The 20,329-nt window shown below is 42.6% G+C and overlaps 1 protein-coding gene across 1 annotated transcript; it reads left to right on the top strand.

Annotated features, from left to right (window-relative positions):
• Positions 1-1,613: 1,613 nt before the first annotated feature.
• fbln7 (fibulin 7) lies at positions 1,614-18,978 on the top strand. Its single transcript, XM_074646279.1, has 8 exons — positions 1,614-1,963; positions 3,969-4,131; positions 12,294-12,470; positions 14,585-14,710; positions 14,859-14,996; positions 15,608-15,745; positions 16,167-16,305; positions 17,817-18,978. The coding sequence occupies exons 1-8, from the start codon at positions 1,886-1,888 to the stop codon at positions 18,187-18,189; spliced, it is 1,332 nt and encodes a 443-aa protein (XP_074502380.1). The 5' UTR covers positions 1,614-1,885; the 3' UTR covers positions 18,190-18,978.
• Positions 18,979-20,329: the final 1,351 nt, after the last annotated feature.

Here is a 20,329-nt window from a genome sequence, read left to right as displayed (position 1 = left end):
ACTAGTTAACTAGTAAGGGACAAAAAAGTCCACTAGTTGCTGAAAAACAGTGACTAACAAACGGCTTTCCATACGTAAGTGAGTAAAATATTTAATACCACTAACAATAGGCTCAAAATGAGTGTTGTTCCTTATAATGTACTTCTACACAATAATGTAGCCTTAACGGTTAGCATTAGTTAGTTATCAGCTAACGATTAGCATTAGCTATCAACTAACGGTTAGCATTAGCTATCAGGTCTGCAGGACGGATAATAATGCACTATGCTCACTTTTAACAGTCTTCTGCACTATATTCACTTTTAACAGTCTCTTTTACACTATATTCACTTTTAACTGTCTCTTTTGCACTATATTCACTTTTAAGTCTCTTCTGCACTATGTTCACTTTTTAACAGTCTCTTTTGCACTATATTCACTTTTAACAGTCTTCTGCACTATGTTCACTTTTAACAGTCTCTTCTGCACTATATTCACTTTTAAGTCTCTTCTGCACTATGTTCACTTTTTAACAGTCTCTTCTGCACCATGTTCACTTTTAACAGTCTCTTCTGCACTATATTCACTTTTAAGTCTCTTCTGCACTATGTTCACTTTTTAACAGTCTCTTCTGCACTATATTCACTTTTAAGTCTCTTCTGCACCATGTTCACTTTTAACAGTCTCTTCTGCACTATATTCACTTTTAAGTCTCTTCTGCACTATGTTCACTTTTAACAGTCTCTTCTGCACTATATTCACTTTTAAGTCTCTTCTGCACTATGTTCACTTTTTAACAGTCTCTTCTGCACTATATTCACTTTTAAGTCTCTTCTGCACTATGTTCACTTTTTAACAGTCTCTTCTGCACTATATTCACTTTTAAGTCTCTTCTGCACCATGTTCACTTTTAACAGTCTTCTGCACTATATTCACTTTTAACAGTCTTCTGCACTATATTCACTTTTAACAGTCTCTTCTGCACTATACTCACTTTTAACAGTCTCTTCTGCACCATGTTCACTTTTTAACAGTCTCTTCTGCACTATGTTCACTTTTAACAGTCTCTTCTGCACTATATTCACTTTTAAGTCTCTTCTGCACTATGTTCACTTTTTAACAGTCTCTTCTGCACTATATTCACTTTTAACAGTTTTCTTCATCTCCTTGTATTTTTATATCTGGTATATTTATTTTGTACTTTGTACTTTGCACTACTAACTTTTTTACTTAGCATTAGCTATCAGTTAGCAGTTGGACGTCATAATATTCAATTTATTCTGAAGAGACCCCTTGAGTTTGTCAAGGATGGTTAAAAGAGGAGAAGTCATCTACGCATACGAGATATGCGCAGTCTGCACTCACCATAATTGAGCCAATAGTAACGCAGCTCTTGTTACATTGCGCATGCGCAGTACCCAACTGTTTAAGACCTGTGTCCTAACCTCTTTCGATAGGCCGTGGAGTTTGTAAGGAAATAGAAACAAACATTTTCACCCCTAATGGCCGAGTAAACAAACATAATAAAGGCCATATTCGTGTGCTAGATTGCACACTTTTATATTGATGTGAACTTCCCATGACAGTAACAGAGAGATGTATAAGAGAAAAAACATGTTAGGGAGTATGTGTGTGGGAGGGATTCCTGCTGCAGGAAACCAAGGTGGCGTGCAGAGCTAAGAGGCTGAACTCTCCAGAGCTCAGATAAAGAGACGGGAGCGCATCTCTGTCCTCAGACACCTGATGAGCATCCTCCAAACTCCTCAAACCCGGGGACGGACCTTCATAAGAGATAACTATTTGGGGGGATTTTATCGAAGCACTATAAAAAAAAGAAGCTTTCTAAATCTTGGAGAACATCAACAACAGGGAGCAGTATTACTTTATTATTACTGAACTCTCAGAGATGGCTCTGTCTTTTCAACGCAGGTGTTTGCTTTTGCTCTGTTTGACAGTTATCCAGGGTGGTCATGCTGCCGTTCAGGTAAGAGCAATTCACTTTATTTACATTAGTTTATGCCACAAATCAAGATCTGAGCAAACTAGGCTTAATAAAGTGTGTTAGGACCTACAGTATATCAAATCTCAAAATCTGAGCCAACCATATTAGGGAAATATAAATTTGACGAAAAATAATCAATTTTAAAGGTCTTATTGATAACATTTTTATTTAGAAGAATGTTTAAAAAAAATGAAATAATAATAATAATACATCCACAGAGCTTTTAGAAAGGTGCCGAATAAAAGTATGGTATTATGATTGTGAATTAATCATTTTTAAAAAAAATCGGTGGGTCCAAAAATGAATGTTCCAATCCAAACCATCCAATCCAAATTTATTTATAAAGCACATTTAAAAACAACAAAAGTTGACCAAAGTGCTGTACAATTATACATAAAAACAACACAATAAAACACTGAGACCAACTTAAAACCAACAGGACATTAAAATAATAAAAGCATTAAGACCAATAGGAAAGGAAAAAAAGATTAAAATAGTCAACTCTCATGCCGAGCCAAAAGCCAAGGAATAAAAGTGCGTTGTTATGTTATGTTTATCTCTGTTGTTCATATCTGATGTTTGTTCCCACTTCTAACAAGGCTTGTGGGCCAATAGTATAACGACGTTGGTATCACGTGGTATCTCTGGGTCGTCAGTTAGGCTTTGTCCGAAATCGCATACTATGCACTACATACTCAACAGGTGTACTATCGTTCAACATTTTGTGTGAATAAACAGTAATATCTATCCGCACTGAGCAGTAATTTACGTCGTCACTTCCCGAGAGCCTCCTTTGCCCTAACCCTAACCCTTTGAAGGCACCATAAGTGCATGGCAACCACATGTTGTGAAGTAAATGCAATGGAACGGAAGAGGGAGGATGTGACATCTACTGGCTGAATGTTATCAATGTTATCAATAGCACCTTTAATATCTTAACCCCAACCAATAATATAATTGTGTTTTATTCTGATTTAGTACTTTATCCAGCTTATTGTGTGTTTTGCAAGGTTTGTGATCACAGTCTGTAGTTTCCACTGGAGAAGTTACACGAAACCTTTGGCTTTCCCAAAAAACTTTCCTCGTAGCATCCGGAAATGAATCCTCTCATGTCTTGTCAGCTGTTGGCATTTCCCCTTTGCCTGAGGCAGGTGAAAGGAGCACTTACTGCACAGGTCCAAACTATGTGCATGTTGAATTTTAATGTATTAAAGCTAGTTGTTATTGTACAGGGCCCTCCAAATGCCAGTGCAGGAATTTAAGGTATGCTGCACAGAGAAATTGTTCCAATGAGCATGTGATTAATAAACCCTCTTGAAAGGATTAGAGGCACTTTGTCTGAGGAACTTTGTATTGGCTTGACAAGCTTTCTCCCTCAAGTAACTGCTAGTGGCACCCATGCTATTTTGAGTCTGCCCATTCAGGATTATCCAACGAGCATGTGCCTTCCTTCCTACGGCCATACAAAATATACAGAGGAACAGCGTTTTGGACTTATGTCCCACTGACATCTGCCAGACAGCTTTTGTCCAGCTGTGTCTGCCACTAGATAGTTTTGATAGTACGTGGGACGGGGTGAGGGAGAGAAGAAGAGAGATGCTGGGCCTATACTGTCTCACATGTGAGTGCAATGAGGTCTAATGGAAAATAGTGGAGAGCAAATAGAGTTTAGAATAAAATAAATCATGGTGGCTGCATCATGTAAGTACAGTAAAAACGTGTTACATAATGTATTTTAATATCAATGAAAAACTCTTTGTATCCATAACAACCATGTGCCCACCAATAGGTTTAGTTTCAATTACATCACGCTCCACAGCTGCACATTAATGTTTATTCACAGCTCATGTTCTGTATTTTATGACCGTTAAAGTGAGGTAACCTTTATTCCTGCGCTTGCGTTCTTGTTGGAAAGTCATTGCATTTTGAAATGTTTTTGCCAAGGCTCGTTTATATTCTGCTCATAGTGCTCGTGCTTTGTTCGCAGACGTGCATGGATAAGCACCAGGTGGTGGGGGTGCTTCGTCAAATGGAGAAGTTTCTGAAAGGTCAGGAGATGCGATTTACGGAGGGCCTCAGGATCATGAAGTCAAAGCTGGCAACACTTCAGAACTCCGTCTCCAAGTTACCTCAAGCTGACCAGTCAGCTGGTGAGTAACAAGCAGATAACAACGCACACCACCACCGTAGTCATCATATCCCCCGTCATTATTTTCATCTTTAAAGGCCCTTCTCTCATCAGACATTTTGACTTGTCATAGCAGGAAAAGCACAGGTGTAACCAATAACATGAATGGCTCTGTTCTATTCAAGTGTCCCAGTAAGTCATGGCAGCGTGCAATACCAAAAAATCCTGAGACTGAGGCAGCTAAATGGAATTCAGCCATCATTCATAATTTACATCTGTGCTTTCCCCACTGTCACTTGTCAAAATATCTTCTCTGTCTCTTCAATCATAATCTTCATCAGCTTGTTATTACATACAGTAGTTGATGATTATTAAATCCAGCTCACTCACTTGTCCTGGCTGATGAGACCTCTACACAGGTTGAGGTGTGGCAGAGCTATGCATGGATGTACATAATGTCGCCATAATGTTACACACATCCTGTATGTATGAATTCATTTTTATACTGTAAAACAGAAATTGTTACATTCTTCCATTTTACAATAAACTGGATAATGGAATTTGGTAAAGATATCATTTTAAGCATATGTCTAACTGCTCAGGTAAATAAATGAATGAATGAAGAAGTTAGTGTTTGTTTAAAAGCTAAGGAAGCATGATTTTTTTTTTTTTTTTTTTAGTCTACCATCTTCTGCTTATTTGACCATATGGCATAAGACGGGAACAAATACTTTGATTTATTTTAGGTATTTAGTATTTATGCCATGTTTGTGTTTGTGTGTGTGTCTGTTTGTGTCTTAAAAACGGCTATTGTAGAATTCTTCAAGTTTACAATTTAATCCAACTGATTAACTATTGACTCAAATTAATCAGGTGATTTAAAGTTGACTAATTGTTGATTTTTAATTATCAGGTGAATGCCATTCTGATATTATTTTATGATGAGTAACTGTACGAATTTGATTTTATAGTCATGACTTAATACACATTCTTTAGGTGTATGCTTTAAAATCAACATACCATGATGATAGGCTGCTAAAAATACAGAATAGATGTCTATATTCACTCCACTGATCATGTAAACACACAGTATATGGTTGGCTGTAACTATAAATTGGATTTGGATTATTCTACACATTTATTTTCACAGAAAGAGTTTCACTGAATGAGTCACTATTTAATTGGCAATCCATAAAGTTTCACATGCATGTTATGACTGAGGTTTTGTTCAGTAACTCAGTGAATGATTGTTTCTTTAAAGGCAACAGAAGATCCAAAGTATCAAATTTACAACATTTTGGGAACATTCAATTGTTTGAAGTTGATCTTCAGTTGTTTTCTTTTGACAATAGAGAGCCAGATATGGCTTCTTCTATTATGGGATTATATATTCATCCAACAGTGCAAGGCCATCTCAGTTACAGAGCTGGGTACTTGACAGGGGAAGTGGATTTGTGGAATTGTGTTGTTTGGCAGCAGACACTGGGGCCAATTTGTTAGTGATGGACGAGTGCAGTCCATAACTCTGGAGAGTACTTGGCAGGACAGGAGGAAGCTGATGTTTTACATTTACACCAATAAAGGCTCAACAAAATGAAAAGACAAAAGTGAAATTATTCCACCGCTAGCTTTAAATGCTCAGATCAGGAACAAAATATCCAAATCCACATTTCAATAAAAATGAAATACATTTCGATTCAGATATAGTTACAATAAATGAATTAGTGAACTATGATGATAATGTCATCCAAATAACATTGTTCAAGCTTGGTTAGCCTATTCTACAGTACATGCTTTCCTATACAATGCATGCAAAACACACATTACACACAGTTATCTTTCATACCCCTGTGACATCATACTCAAAGTGGTCAGAAAAAGACACAAGGGGCTTTTCATTATACTACAAACACAAGCCGGACATACATTATAAATTGTTTGTTTTGACAGTGGTTTTCACTTGAGGTTGAAAGAATAGGAAACATTTTCTCCTAGTGGGTTGAAGCAGAAATTGTCATTAAAGTCAAACATGAAATACATTCACAATGTTATGTAATGTAATTACGTTCTATGTTATTGTAAGGGACCAAGCAGTGAAGCAACGAGGAAACAGGAGTTGTTGAACTAATTTGGGCTTTTTATTCAGCCAAAAAATAACAAAACATTATTAAACAATAATTGAATACCTAGGTCTAACAAAAAAAGAGGTTAAAGTAATATAACAATACTTATTCCCACTATTAAACCAGATGTTAACTGAACAAAACTAACCTCCCCAATGAACCATGAGGGCAGATATATATAGGGCTTAGCCAAACCAAAATAGAACACAAAGGGGTAAACAAGATGGACACAAAATATAATTAAATACCAAGCAGAACTAATTACAACCAAATCCCCCCCATAACATTGCAGCACTTGGTTTGGCCCAGTTTGAGTCCTCATGGCAGCACTTGGTTTGAGTCCTCAGCCACGCCTCTATCTCCACCAGGAAGTCAGCTCCCCCAACAGCCAACTCAAACAAAGAAACAAATGATTAATATAACAAATAATAATATGTGTAACCTCACAGTGTTAATGTGTGAATCTAAACTATATAAGGTTAAACACAAATAAGTGATGTTAATTGTAAAGGTATAGTTGGCTGCAAATTAAATGAACCTGTGTAGGTAGTAAACTAATGAGATGAGAGAGTGTGAATCGGAATGATATTACCCTGTGTGGCTGTGACCATCACACACTCCCCCCCTTCAGGACCCTCGCTGGAACAGCGAGAGAGGTAGTCAGCTGTGAGGTTGTCCTTGCCTGGGATGTGCTGCACGCTGAAGCGGAATGGTTGTAGAGCCAGGTACCACCGGGTAATCCTTCCATTTGTATCCCTCATCCTCTCCATCCACTGAAGCGCCTTGTGATCTGTCTCCAGGGTGAATTCTCTCCCCAGGAGGTAGTACCGGAATGAGTCGAGGGCCCACTTGATGGCCAGTGCCTCCTTTTCCACCGTCGAATATCGAACCTCCCTGGGGAACAGTTTCCGGCTGATGAAGGCAACTGGATGACGGTCGCCTGGTGGTCCCTGGAGCAGCACAGCCCCGAGACCCCTGTCGGAAGCATCCGTTTGCAGAATAAAATGTTCATCAAAGTTTGGGCTGTACAGAACGGGTTTCTTACTTAATGATTGCTGGATGTCGTGGAAAGCTGCCACTGCCTCCTCGGGCCACTGGATCTGATTGGGACACTGGGATCTAGTCAGGTCTGTGAGTAGAGCTGCCCTGGCAGAGAATTGTGGTATGAAGCGGTGATAGAAGCCTGCCATTCCCAGAAAGGATCGTAGCTGCTTCCTTGTTTGTGGCAAAGGACATGACTCGATGGCGTGGATCTTGTTGACCTGCGGCCGTATCACCCCATTTCCAATGACATAGCCCAGGTACTCCGTCTCTGCGGTAGCGAAGGTGCATTTTGATGGATTTATGGTCAGACCCGCAGAGTGGAGACCATCTAAGACAGCACGCAGATGTTCCATATGCTCCTCCCAGGTGGTACTGTAAATGACAATGTCATCCAGATATGCTGCAACAAAACCAGAGAAATCACAAAGTACCTGGTCCATGAGCCTCTGGAAGGTTGCTGGTGCCCCATGCAACCCAAATGGCAGGACTGTGAACTGGAAGAGACCCCATCGTGTCCTGAAGGCTGTCAGCTCCCTGGATCGTCCTGTGAGTGGAACCTGCCAGTAACCTTTGCACAGATCTAAGGTGGTCAAGTATTTCGCTTTTCCAAGCCGTTCAAGTAAATCATCAATTCTTGGTGTTGGATAGCAATCAAACTGAGAAATTGAATTCAGGTACCTGAAGTCAATGCAGAACCGTAGGCTTCCATCCTTCTTCGGCACCAGGACCACTGGGTTACACCACTCACTTTTTGAAGTCTCAATGATCCCCAGGGACAGCATCAGGTCCACCTCCTTTTTCAGTGAGGCCAGCAGGCGTTCTGGAATCCTGTAACTTAGTCGTCTCACAGAAGAACCATCTCTAACAACAATATCATGTTCAACAATATTTGTCCTCCCAGGATTCTCCTGAAAAACTTCAGAATTACAGATTGCCCTCACCTGAAGCTGTTTGTCCTGCGAGAGGTGGCTGAGGTCATGGTCCAATGCAGCTTCCGCCGCAGGCAGGTATTGCTCCTCCACTTCCTCTAGCACATCTCTGATGAGCATCACTTCTGCTTTCCTTTCAGGTCGCTGCACCCACTCCTTCAAGAGATTTATATGCAGTACCCTACTTGAGCGTGGCCGCCCTGGGGTTGATACCTGATATGTGGTGGGCCCCAGTTTCTTCAGGATCTCAAATGGTCCCTGCCACTTTGCTAACAGCTTGTGGTTATCACTGGGGAGGAGCACTAGCACTTTTTTTCCTGGATTGAAGGATCTCTGTCGGGCTGACTGATCGTACCAGGACTTCTGCTGTTTTTGGGCCTCCGCCATGTGTGATTGGGCAAGCTCACCCATTTTCTCCAATCGGTCTCTCATCTGGACAACATAGGATATAATGTTAACAGATTTCATCCTCCCCTGGTCTCCCTCCCAAATCTCTCTCAGCAGTGAGAGAGGCCCTCGTACTTCATGTCCATACAAAAGTTCAAATGGAGAGAAGCCAGTGGAGGCTTGGGGTACTTCCCTGTATGCGAAGAGGAGGTATGGCAGCCACTGATCCCAGTCCGTACCAGTACTGTTCACAAACTTCCGAAGCATCTGCTTCAGGGTCTGATTGAAGCGCTCCGTCAGTCCATCAGTTTGGGGATGATACGGCGTGGTCCTCAGGCTCCTAATGCCAAGTAACTGATACACCTGTTTCAGCAGAGTGGACATGAAGTTAGTTCCCTGATCAGTCAATATCTCACAAGGAAAGCCTACTCTGGAAAAGAACTGCACCAAACAGAAAGCTACTGATTTTGCTTTTATGGATTTCAATGGAAAAACTTCAGGGTACTTTGTAGCGTAATCTGTTATGACCAGCATATAACGGTTCCCCCCCTTGCTTCTCTCAACAGGGCCGACAATGTCCATCCCAAGGCGCTCGAAGGGGGTGCCAATGATGGGCAGCGGTTGAAGTGGAGCTCTGGAGGGAGTTTTAACAGATGTTATTTGGCACTGAGGGCAACTTTTACAGAATTGTGCAACCTCTTTGCGTGGTCCAGGCCAGTGGAAATGCTGTTTGATGCGAGCTGTGGTTTTATGCTTACCTAGGTGGCCAGCCCAGGGAACTGAGTGCCCCAAGGCGAGTACAGTGGCTCTAGCTGCTTGGGGAACCACTAGCTGCAACACTGACCCCTGTTGACGGTAGAGTATGCCATTCTGCAGAATATACTCATCTCTGTTGAAGTCCAGCTCAGTTCCGGGTTCTCTCTCCTTCACTCTCTGAAAAAGAGACACTAAACATGGATCAGCTTTCTGCATGTCAGTGATATTGGCTGGTATCTGAAACCCTAAAGATAATTCCGGCTCAGTGTTTGTTAGTGGTTTCACCACTGTGTGTTGGAATTTCTCCTGCTTCTTTTGTCTCCGGGTTTTCCCAGACTTCACTTGTATTGTCTCCAACTCATCGTTGAAAAAAGGCAGGGCCTTGAGTCTCGGAGTGCTCAGTGCATTTGGTTGCCTGTGCTCTTGTAACCGCAGCATTACATTTTCGGCTTTCATCTTGCTCCAACAAATCAAAGAGCACTGGAAGGTCTCGTCCTAGCACAGCAGAATAAGGCAAGTTATCAGCAACCCCAATGTTCAAGAGGTAAGTTTGCCCCTCTATTTTTAAGTACATGTCAGCTGTTGAATAGCCCTTCTCATCTCCATGCACACAACAGATTGGAATGGTGTCTCTGGTGTTGATAATGTTGGGTGGTACAAACTTCCTGTGCACAAGTGTCTGATCACTCCCAGAATCAAGTAGGGCCTTGATAGTTGTTCCATTAACTTCTATGTTGATCATTTTACCAGACTGGTCATTTTTAAGCTCCGGTTCAACATGAGGGCGTGGTACACAGCACATTTGCGTCATTTTAGCTGAATTGTTAGGGCACATGGGTTTTGTATGGCCTTCTAGTCCACAGAGATAACAGATTGGCTTTTTCACAGTAGGTTTAAATGGTCTGCTAGCTGGCTGGTTCTCCCACATGGGAGTCTTACCCCCTTGATTGTACTGGTCTGTGGCTGTCCTTTGTGCTCCATGTGTTGTAGCTCCATGATTGTCCTTTCTTCCGGGCAGCCACAAAGACATCAGCCAGCTTAGCAGCCTCCATTGTCGAACCTGGGTCATGCTCTCGGATCCAAACCTGGAGCTCAGGGGACAGCATTCTTAAATATTGTTCCAATATGATCATTTCACCAATTTCTTGGATAGTTTTACCTTTTGGCTGGATCCACTTTCCATAAAGCTCCTTGAGCCTTGCATACAACTCCTTGGGGCTCTCATCAGGGTTGACCTCTAGGGAGCGGAACCTTTGCCTGTAGGTCTCAGGGTTAATGTCATATTTAGACAAAATGGCAGATTTTACATGGTCATAGTCAAGGGAGTCATCAATGTCCATATGCACCTCTAGCTTTGCCTGTCAGCAATGGTATTAAGTGAAAAACCCAGTCTGATTTCTGCCACCGGCATGCTACAGCAATGCGCTCAAATGCAACAAGAAAATGTTCAATGTCATCATTATCATTTAATCTTTCCAACCTGGGCACATGGTGTGCACAAAGCTCACCTGCTGAGGCCCTGTCTTGATTGGCAGTCATGGTGATTGGTTGTTGGGGACTGGGCTCAGCTTTGGCCTGAGAATGGTGTACGGGGGATGGGCCATCAGCTTCCTCAGAGTCTGCTATCGAAGCATCTGGTAATGGAGGTGTTTGGGCCTGAACTTCTAACTGCAAAAGCTGAAACTGCTGTTGGAGTGCTTGAAAACGCTGTTCCTGTCTTGCAGTTACCTCATCTTGCTTAGCCACACGGGCCTCCTGCTGCCCCATATGAGCCTGAAGAATGGCAACCACGTCCGACAAGGTTGGCTCCTTACCTTCAGCCTCAGTGTCTTCTATCCCTCCAGAAGCTCCATTTTCTTCCTCCTCACCATTTTGCATCTCCTGGACATCTCTTTGTCTCGCAGGTTTCCTCATCTCCTTCCTCCATGAGGCATTCTCCTTTTCCTTCTTCCCAAAAAAAAATCAAAAAGAACCACAAAAAAAAATCCTGTGACCTCCACTGGATGATCCCACCACTGCCACCAATTGTAAGGGACCAAGCAGTGAAGCAACGAGGAAACAGGAGTTGTTGAACTAATTTGGGCTTTTTATTCAGCCAAAAAATAACAAAACATTATTAAACAATAATTGAATACCTAGGTCTAACAAAAAAGAGGTTAAAGTAATATAACAATACTTATTCCCACTATTAAACCAGATGTTAACTGAACAAAACTAACCTCCCCAATGAACCATGAGGGCAGATATATATAGGGCTTAGCCAAACCAAAATAGAACACAAAGGGGTAAACAAGATGGACACAAAATATAATTAAATACCAAGCAGAACTAATTACAACCAAATCCCCCCCATAACATTGCAGCACTTGGTTTGGCCCAGTTTGAGTCCTCATGGCAGCACTTGGTTTGAGTCCTCAGCCACGCCTCTATCTCCACCAGGAAGTCAGCTCCCCCAACAGCCAACTCAAACAAAGAAACAAATGATTAATATAACAAATAATAATATGTGTAACCTCACAGTGTTAATGTGTGAATCTAAACTATATAAGGTTAAACACAAATAAGTGATGTTAATTGTAAAGGTATAGTTGGCTGCAAATTAAATGAACCTGTGTAGGTAGTAAACTAATGAGATGAGAGAGTGTGAATCGGAATGATATTACCCTGTGTGGCTGTGACCATCACAGTTATACAAGCCTTAAACTTTCCAGAGCATGCAACATAGTATAACTTTTGGCTGCTGGTGAAATTGTGACTCATAGAAATGGCCGGTGTTGTGCTGGTTGCCTATAAATGAGGCATTTGAACCTTCCTCTCCTCTGAAGCCTCTGCGCTGCCCAGTGACACGTGTATATCCCCAGGCAGAGAATGCCAGAGGATGTCTGGAGGCTTACTCCACATGTGACCAGCCTTCCTCTCGTGTTCTCTCTTTCTCTCTCCCACAGCTCCCGCCACCTGCCCCTCCCTGGAAGCCCCCGCTCACGGAACCAAGTTTGGCTCAAAGTATTTCGTTGGACATGAGGTCCATTTCACTTGTTCCCAGGGCTACCATCTCGTCGGCTCCGCCATGCGTGTCTGCCGGGACAACGGCACCTGGACCGGCGTCAGTGCCATCTGTAAAGGTGAGCAAGAGATACAGGAATTCCAGGCCTATTCCCCTTGCCACAAATCCTACTTTATTAGCCATGTGTGAGACCAGTGTTACATTTGATTCAGGTGAGGAATGCAGTCTCACCTCAGCTAGTCTGTGATGAAAACATAGTTTCATCACAGGATTAGGTGCTTTTTCTTTCTCCACAAACAAACACACATCCACTACTTTTCTGATTTGGTGGAATGTTTTGGGCCGGGAACCACTATGTCTGTGCATTTATTCACTGTTGAGCAGAAATCCCCACACCAATTTAAGGCGACCTTGGCTCAGCGGTGTCTGAATGCCAGGCTGAAAGAGACAGCAGCCCAGAAGCCAAACACACACACACACACACGCACACAGATAACAGGCAAAGAAAAGAGGCATTCTTTAGAGTGGCTGGAGCTCCTCGGCGTACTGAATGAAGCCCTCGTTAAAATGGCATTAAATGTCTCTGAACACAGAAAAAACACCTGTACTGCATTCCACTGTGGGGTGCCTTATCCTCCAGGTTTCTACTCCTCGTGAACAACAGTGGTTGGGCTACTGTAAGATAAACCCTACCTCTCTTGCTCATGTTTCCCTGCTTCTTTGACAGCGGTCCCTCTGGACAGGGTTAGGTCCAGACATTATACCCACACCACGGTCTGATAGCACAGAAGTATGCTAAGCATGCTATTGATTGCCCCCTCAGCCTGTGCTGGTGGCACTCTTCCAAAAATTCCAAGTGGTGCGCTCAGTTGAACATGTGCATACGTTTATTGACATTCATGGTTAAAACAACACAAGAAGGCTCGACTCTGCACAGTATTATCCCTGTTCATGTTTTTCAGCCCCGGCATAAGAGGTCTAAATTTAGTCATGCTTAAGAAGCAGTATTGACAGAGTGTGAAAACTTTAAAGTAAAGAAGAGTTTAAAAATATCTAGCAGAGTGAAGTGGGCCTTTTCATGTTATGGTCCTGTGGTGGCCCCTGGGGAAGCCAAATAAACATTAAAGGGATTGGTTGTCATCCAGTATACTGTGGGCTCAGAGAGCAGAGACTGCTTCATAATTTGAACATCTGCACAACAGTCAGAGCCAACTACAGAAACAAAGATCATAAGGCATGATGTACTATTTTTCCTACCTTTTACCAATTTGCACATGCTCAGGTGGGTGGAAGCCATAAAATCACTTGTAAAGAAGTTTGAATGAAGTATGCATGAAAACGTGAGTGGAATTGCTGCAAACCTGAGAATCTTTTATGGGAAGTTATTGAGAAGTGAGGTACTTGGCAAGTGTTTGTTTTGCAGAAAGGAAAAATGTTCACATGTTCAAAACAACAAAAGGCATTTCTGCCTTTGTTCTATGTGTTTCACAATGCTATAAAGATAGGAGTAAAACATAGTAGGCTATGACATTACCAGTTTCTCATTCTTAAGTATAGTGAGGGCCAGTTGCCACTCTCTGGGCTGGTTGTGTTCATTATCTCTGAGGAGGGGCAGCTGTGGAAGCCTAAATGTTCCTGATGAGGATCAGGTGTGTGAAGCCTATATCTACTCCTGGTTGGCAATTTTCAGATGCTGACTCATTGTCTCATTGTGAGAGGTAGTGAGAGCTTTATTATGTTGCTTGGTCTAGCTGTGTAGAGGCGTGTGAATTGGCAGAAGATACCACGTGAACCTATCTGCATGATTCGCTCACCATTTTCTGTTTGCTCTTTGAGCTTAGTCTGTTAGAGTGGGGTAGGTCTGTGTGGCCTGTACGGCCTGTACCATCACTTTTCCTTATGCTGTTTGATAAATTGCGCTGCAGATGATGTCAATCAACCATTGTGTTGAATTGTTCTGTATATTTTATTCTGAAACCCGTTTAAAGCACCTAGTCTTCTTTATTTTGTCAAGGTTGACAGAAGCACACTGGTTGTAAAGATAGCTGGATAAACCTTCCACCGCTTTACACAGCTGCATACATAGACACCTTCAACCTAAGGCAAATATTATATAAGGTATTTTCACAGATTATAACTGTGAAAACAGTGTCAAAGGTAGAAAACTTGACAAGAGGTTCAGAGGAAGCTTTCTCAACAAGCTGACCACAGTGATAATTCTCTCCTATACAGATATAAGTGAGTGTGCAAGTAATCCCTGCCAAAACGGAGGTACCTGTGTGGATGGTGTCAACCAGTACAAATGCACCTGCCCCCAGAACTGGAGTGGCTCTCACTGTCAGCACCAAACACAGACAGGTCGGTACCACAAATGACTCTTCGTTTAGTTCGTATTTGCATGTCAGTCAAGACAAGACTGAGATACTGTACATGTTTACAATGTGTTCAGCTCGAGATCAAATGTTAGCACAGGTCTTCAACTTCAATATTTTCTCCCCTAATGCAGCACCACCCGAGTGGAGTGTTATGAATGATCCAGCATTCAGCCGGAGACCTCGCTGTGCCCAAGTGAACCAAGCCCAACACTGCAGCTGCGATGCAGGCTTCCACATGAGTGGCACCTCTGACAACAGTATCTGTCAGGGTGAGCTGTAATTACGTGCTACTTAATTGATCCCTGTTGGGAAATTCTCCTTTTGCTCCTCATGGGGATGCAAGGTCAGCTACAGAGCAGCTCCCTGGAGCTGGTGCCCTGCTCAACGACGTCTCGGCAGGACAAATAGCAGACGATATAGGGACTTACCAGCTGAAAAGATCCAGAATACCCAAATCTTTTACTCCTCTGGTGATTAATATGGTTACAAATGAGAGTAATCTGTGGAGCCAGTCTGTGACAAACAAAATAATCCTCTCGAGAGGCCGCAAGCTGATTAGCATCCATTTAGGTCACAGTTCAGTTGCTTTTAAGATGTAATTGGTTGAGTAACATTTTGAAATGAGCATTTTCTAGCTTATCCATTGTCAGACCGATAGCCGATGGGTTCCGAGATTGCTAAAAAGGCTAAACTAAGGGACCTAAATACAGACGAAAACCTGAGACAGAAACAAAACTGATTCCTTAGAGTGTGCTGTAAATTGTATGAGGTATATAATTATATATATCCCAAACATCTCCTCCTTCCTAGTTACTCTTACGTGCACAATTGCCTGGTCATGTGATGCATGTTTAACATTTCTTTGTCTGTCTCTTGACAGATGTAAATGAGTGTGAATTTTACCAGCTGGACCAAGGAAGGAAGCTGTGCGTCCACGAGTGCGTGAATGTCCCGGGCTCATACCACTGCTCTTGCCCCAGCGGCTACAAGTTGCTCCCAGACGGGCGGAGCTGCGAGGGTGAGTGACAAGAGGGAACAGAGGACAAAGGCTCATTCACAGAGCCCTGGCTGCAGATCTTCCCAGGGTATGCAGCTCCAGAGAGGAATACCTGTGACTTAAAAAAGACGAGGGGCCTTTAGCGGCGGAGCTTTTTTGTTTCCGCAGAGGTGTCTGTCGGCCCCAAACCCCGTTACCACTTTCATTTGCACCCCTGGAGCTTACAATGCTTGCCAGTGGAATGAGTGACCTCACCCTTTCCCAGCAGAAGGGATCGTTGGTACATGAGGCGTTTTGAGAGACTAAACTAAAAAAGCCAAATAAACAATCACAGCACAGCACCCCCTGCTCAGACTGTGGTAACCAGGAAGCAGCGAGTCAGTCTGGCAAGTTTCTCTCCCCGCTTCTCATTCTTACATGCCTCCGCTGTTTTGTCTTCCAGATGTGGACGAATGTTTAAGCCAGCAGCACAACTGTAGCCGAGGGACAACGTGTATCAACACGGGGGGAGGCTTTCAGTGTGTCAACCCAGAGTGTCCCCGTTCTCATGGCAACATCAGCTACGTCAAGACATCTCCCTTGTAAGCGGATACACCCCAATGTGACCATTTTGCTTTCTTAGTCATTTGTTTTGTCAGTGAAAAGCTGTAGAAAAAACATAAACCAGGATCACATCTTCCACGTGCCAGCAGGAAATTGTCATCAACTTTTAAATGACCCTGTGCATTATAAATCAGACCCAACTGTGAGACAGTAATGGGCTCCTGGCGAACATTTACACTTTGAATAGCAAGAAAAACTGAAATATAATGGATCATTGCTGTGTTCAGGTGTGCCAGTAATCCATGCCAGTGAACCAGCATGCGCAATTAAAATACATGTATAAACTGTCATTGAAGAGGTGAGCAAGGTGTTGCAGCCTCAGTGTTCTCCAGCAGAACTACGTAAAGGGAAATTCACGTTTCATACAATTTGGGACTTAGTTTTGGCCATCATTGCTATTGGTAGAAATAACGTTCAGCTCGGCATGGTAACTGCTGAGATCTGGCGACGCTGCAACGCCACTAACTGCCAAGTTAACCAAACTTTTTTTGGAGAAGAAATCAAAGGCTGCAGATGATTACCATTACTACAACCGCTATAAACATCCATCATAGTTTACTAACCAACCTCCTGCTTCTGCTTTGACCTTCTGTAATTGCTGTAGTTGTGTGCTCACAGTATTCCTGTGCAACGAGAGATTATTACAAACATTTTGGGTGCACTCACTTTTCAGATTTACCATCAAATAAAGTGGTTTAGATAATCTGGCTAAACTGTTAACTCTTGTTTAAAACCTGATCGTCTGACTGGTCGAGATTCTGACGTTGTTGTAGTGATGATGCCACCAGACGCTCCCCGATCTTACTTTAATGAGCACAATGTTTTCATAACCAATAGAAATGATGACAATAAAACATAAGAGTTGTGGTTTTAGCTGTAACACAGTGAAGCAAATCGTTCCTGACAAAGAACATGCATGCTCAGCAGAATTTAGCTAGATGACGTTTTTTTCTTCTTAAAAATCATGTAGAGCGTCTGTGTCCCGGCCAAATGTTTGGAGACATTACAGCTTCCATCTCCCTAGTTGCCCGTCATCAGCAAGCTGCCTCATTTAAGAGCCTGAAACAAAACTCTGTTTGCTTCTACTGAACCATCAATGTGGTGAAATACTGCTCCGCTGCCAAGCAAAGGGGATGAATAAATGTTTGGGAAAACAGGGAATCGAGTAAGGCAGTAGCTGTGTCTCCATGTCATGCTACATAAAAATGTTATGCAGGTTTTGAGATTGTAGTGAACAGAGATGGAAGTTTGGAAGTACTGCACAGAAAAAAGTTCACAGCTTGCTACGATTCCAAGACTTCAGGGCACATGACCTCATATGTACTGTATGCATGTGTGTCACTTCTCTTAAGTCACAAAGAACCAGTTCTAAACACTTTCCCACAGGGATGGATTAATTATGTAATTGTTTTCTCAGTGACAAAACACACAGAGAATGGAAAACATGTACCACGTTGTGCTTAATATTTGCTGCATTTCTGTCCTGCAGTCAGTGTGAGAGAAACCCCTGCCCCATGGACAGCCGCTCCTGCCACCTGGCTCCCAAGACCGTGTCCTTCCACTACCTGTCTCTGAGCTCCAACCTGAAGACTCCCGCAACGCTTTTCCGCATGGCGACCGCCGCCGCCCCTGGGCGCACCGGGCCGGACAGCCTGCGCTTCGGCATAGTGGGCGGAAACTCCCGGGGCATCTTCGTCATGCAGCGTTCAGACAGGCAGACCGGCGAGCTGATACTGGTCCAGCAGCTGCGCGGGCCGCAGGAGATCAGCGTCGACGTGGACATGTCCGAGTACAGCGAGCGCACCTTTCAGGCCAAGCATGTGGCCAGGGTTAACATCCTGGTTTCACCTCACAACTTCTGAGGGCGAGCTGGCTGAAGGAGGAAGATTAGAGACAGAAAGGTGAAGAGGAAGAATGGGCACTGAGTTTACTGATACAGTTTCTTCATCCCCTATCGGAAATTCATTTGTCTGAGGCAGGCCAGCATTTTGTTCATTGGCCAAATTACCAAAAGAGTGACAAGCCAATATTTAACAGTTATATTATTAATAATATACGGCAAAACACATCATAGATGCTTCTTTAAGTAGTGTCAGTATGAGCTTTGACTGATGGTTGACTGAGCGTGTTTGAATGCATGATAGCTAAACAAGGCATGAATGGGTCGGAAGGGATGGCTGTTTTTGTCATTTCTGTTGCTTTATGTTTGTATTTTTATGTCCATTGTAGATCACGTCTGTAGCTCAGGGTCCGGCCCCGGGGCTGATGCACTGCCCTCGCTTTGATGATAAATCCCTATAAGACATTAGGGCCCTTGTGGCTCTAATTTATTGGAAATATTATTGCTGGTTTTTACATTGTAACATAGTGTACGCAATGTTTATCTTCAATCATATACTGTATATTTGTTTTGTTTTTTGTACTAGCTTGCCTTGTTTAAGGCACCATCTGCTATACTAAGGGAGTTTTTTTTAAAAAAAAGATGTACCTGGGCATATTTCTTCTATTACTCATATTCTGTATGTTACCCAGAAATCATTATATTCTAAAAATCAAAGACGATTTGGCAAGCTTGCAAATGCACTACACAATTTATCTGGAATTTTAATTGTCTCTATACATAACTGAAATAAAGTCGGTCTAACATTTCAGTATTTGTTAGAATTACCTCACTTGACGTTGAGCAGCGTGCTATTAAATGTCCTTGTGGCGGTGCTTGTTTTCATTCTACAGTACATCCTTTATGAGTGCATTTTAATGAGCGAAATTCAAACCAACGCATAGTTGATGAATGAACGCTGGATGGCTAAAAGGTTCTCTGGCTGAATGGATGAAAGGTTAGAGAGGAGGAATGTGTGTTTTATAATATAACCCCTGGGGCAGAAGTTCACAGACGATACAAGTCAAAGCAGCATTTCCCACATGTCTCAAAAACAAAAGGAGTTTAACAGTATTTCTATTTGACTTCAATTCAAGGAACAGCAACTGTCACATTATGAAAACATATCTCAGTGTGTCTACTTGTTAGAGAAAGAAGAGACTAATGTTCACCACATGTGTTCTCTTCACTCTGTCCTCCTCTCACGTCTCCATCCAGGGGTTTACTTTATTGCAATGAAATGAGCCAGAGGAGCTGCATGCTTCCAGGAGGGAGTGGATGGTGAGAATCAAAACACATGCCCCGACAACGGTACACACTGCTCTGAAAAACGACAACGTGCCTTAATGGCAGGCGTAATTTCCTTCAGTAACCGTACCAGCAGGGCTCACATTGCAGCCTTTGTTTCCAGCGCTTGTGCTCGGGCTGTTTGATGTTCACATGTTTCCTCCATTCTCAGGCGGAAGGACGTATTGCCAGAGACAATTTGCAGAGAGCTGCTGAGCTGCATAACACAAGCCATTTGCTGGAGAGTAATGATAGAAAATATACAGTAAGGGCCTTGAGGCAAAGCCAGCACAGAGGGGTTTACACTGGTTTTACGTCAGAGTCACAGACACATGGTGAATTTGGTGCTCTGTTGTGTCTTACTCTTAGTGCTTATGGTGATTTTAATGCAAAATTCATAGGGGATGGACAAAATAATACATTAGATACACACAAGGACACAGTGGCATGCAGTAAATACAAATTAGATGAAGCTTATAATGTGGTTTTGACACTTTAAAGGGGAACAACACCCAAATTAAGAATTCCAATATGTTATTTCCATGGCCTAGTAAAGTTCAACCAATATTTGTGAACATGAGCTACTCCCTCTCAAAGCCAGAGACCAGAAGAAGTAAGTCTCAAACTTGTGATGTCATGGGGTATAACGTCTGGAGCTGCTCCATTGTGCCCAAATGAGCTTTATTCTGTTGTAGTGCTCTCAGCGTCATCTATAACATCTCTCCCTATTCATAGTCTATGGAGCAGCTCCTCACTTTATACCCTATGACATCACAAATTTGAGTTTTAGCACTCTACTTTTTGGATTTGGGAGAGAGTTGTTCATGTTTACTAAT

Source organism: Sebastes fasciatus, chromosome 9, assembly GCF_043250625.1.
Source record: "Sebastes fasciatus isolate fSebFas1 chromosome 9, fSebFas1.pri, whole genome shotgun sequence".
Classification (NCBI taxonomy): Eukaryota; Metazoa; Chordata; class Actinopteri; order Perciformes; family Sebastidae; genus Sebastes; species Sebastes fasciatus.
Note: the sequence above shows the minus strand (reverse complement) of the source record. Positions and strands in the feature narration are given on the sequence as shown.

What these genes read in the sequence shown, in the direction of transcription:
- fbln7 (XM_074646279.1), top strand. Translation starts at nt 1,886, where the DNA reads ATGGCTCTGTCTTTTCAACGCAGGTGTTTGCTTTTGCTCTGTTTGACA. An exon ending in TCAGCACCAAACACAGACAG is followed by an intron (nt 14,711 to 14,858) that starts GTCGGTACCACA and finishes CCCCTAATGCAG; the next exon opens with CACCACCCGAGTGGAGTGTT. An exon ending in AGACGGGCGGAGCTGCGAGG is followed by an intron (nt 15,746 to 16,166) that starts GTGAGTGACAAG and finishes TTTGTCTTCCAG; the next exon opens with ATGTGGACGAATGTTTAAGC.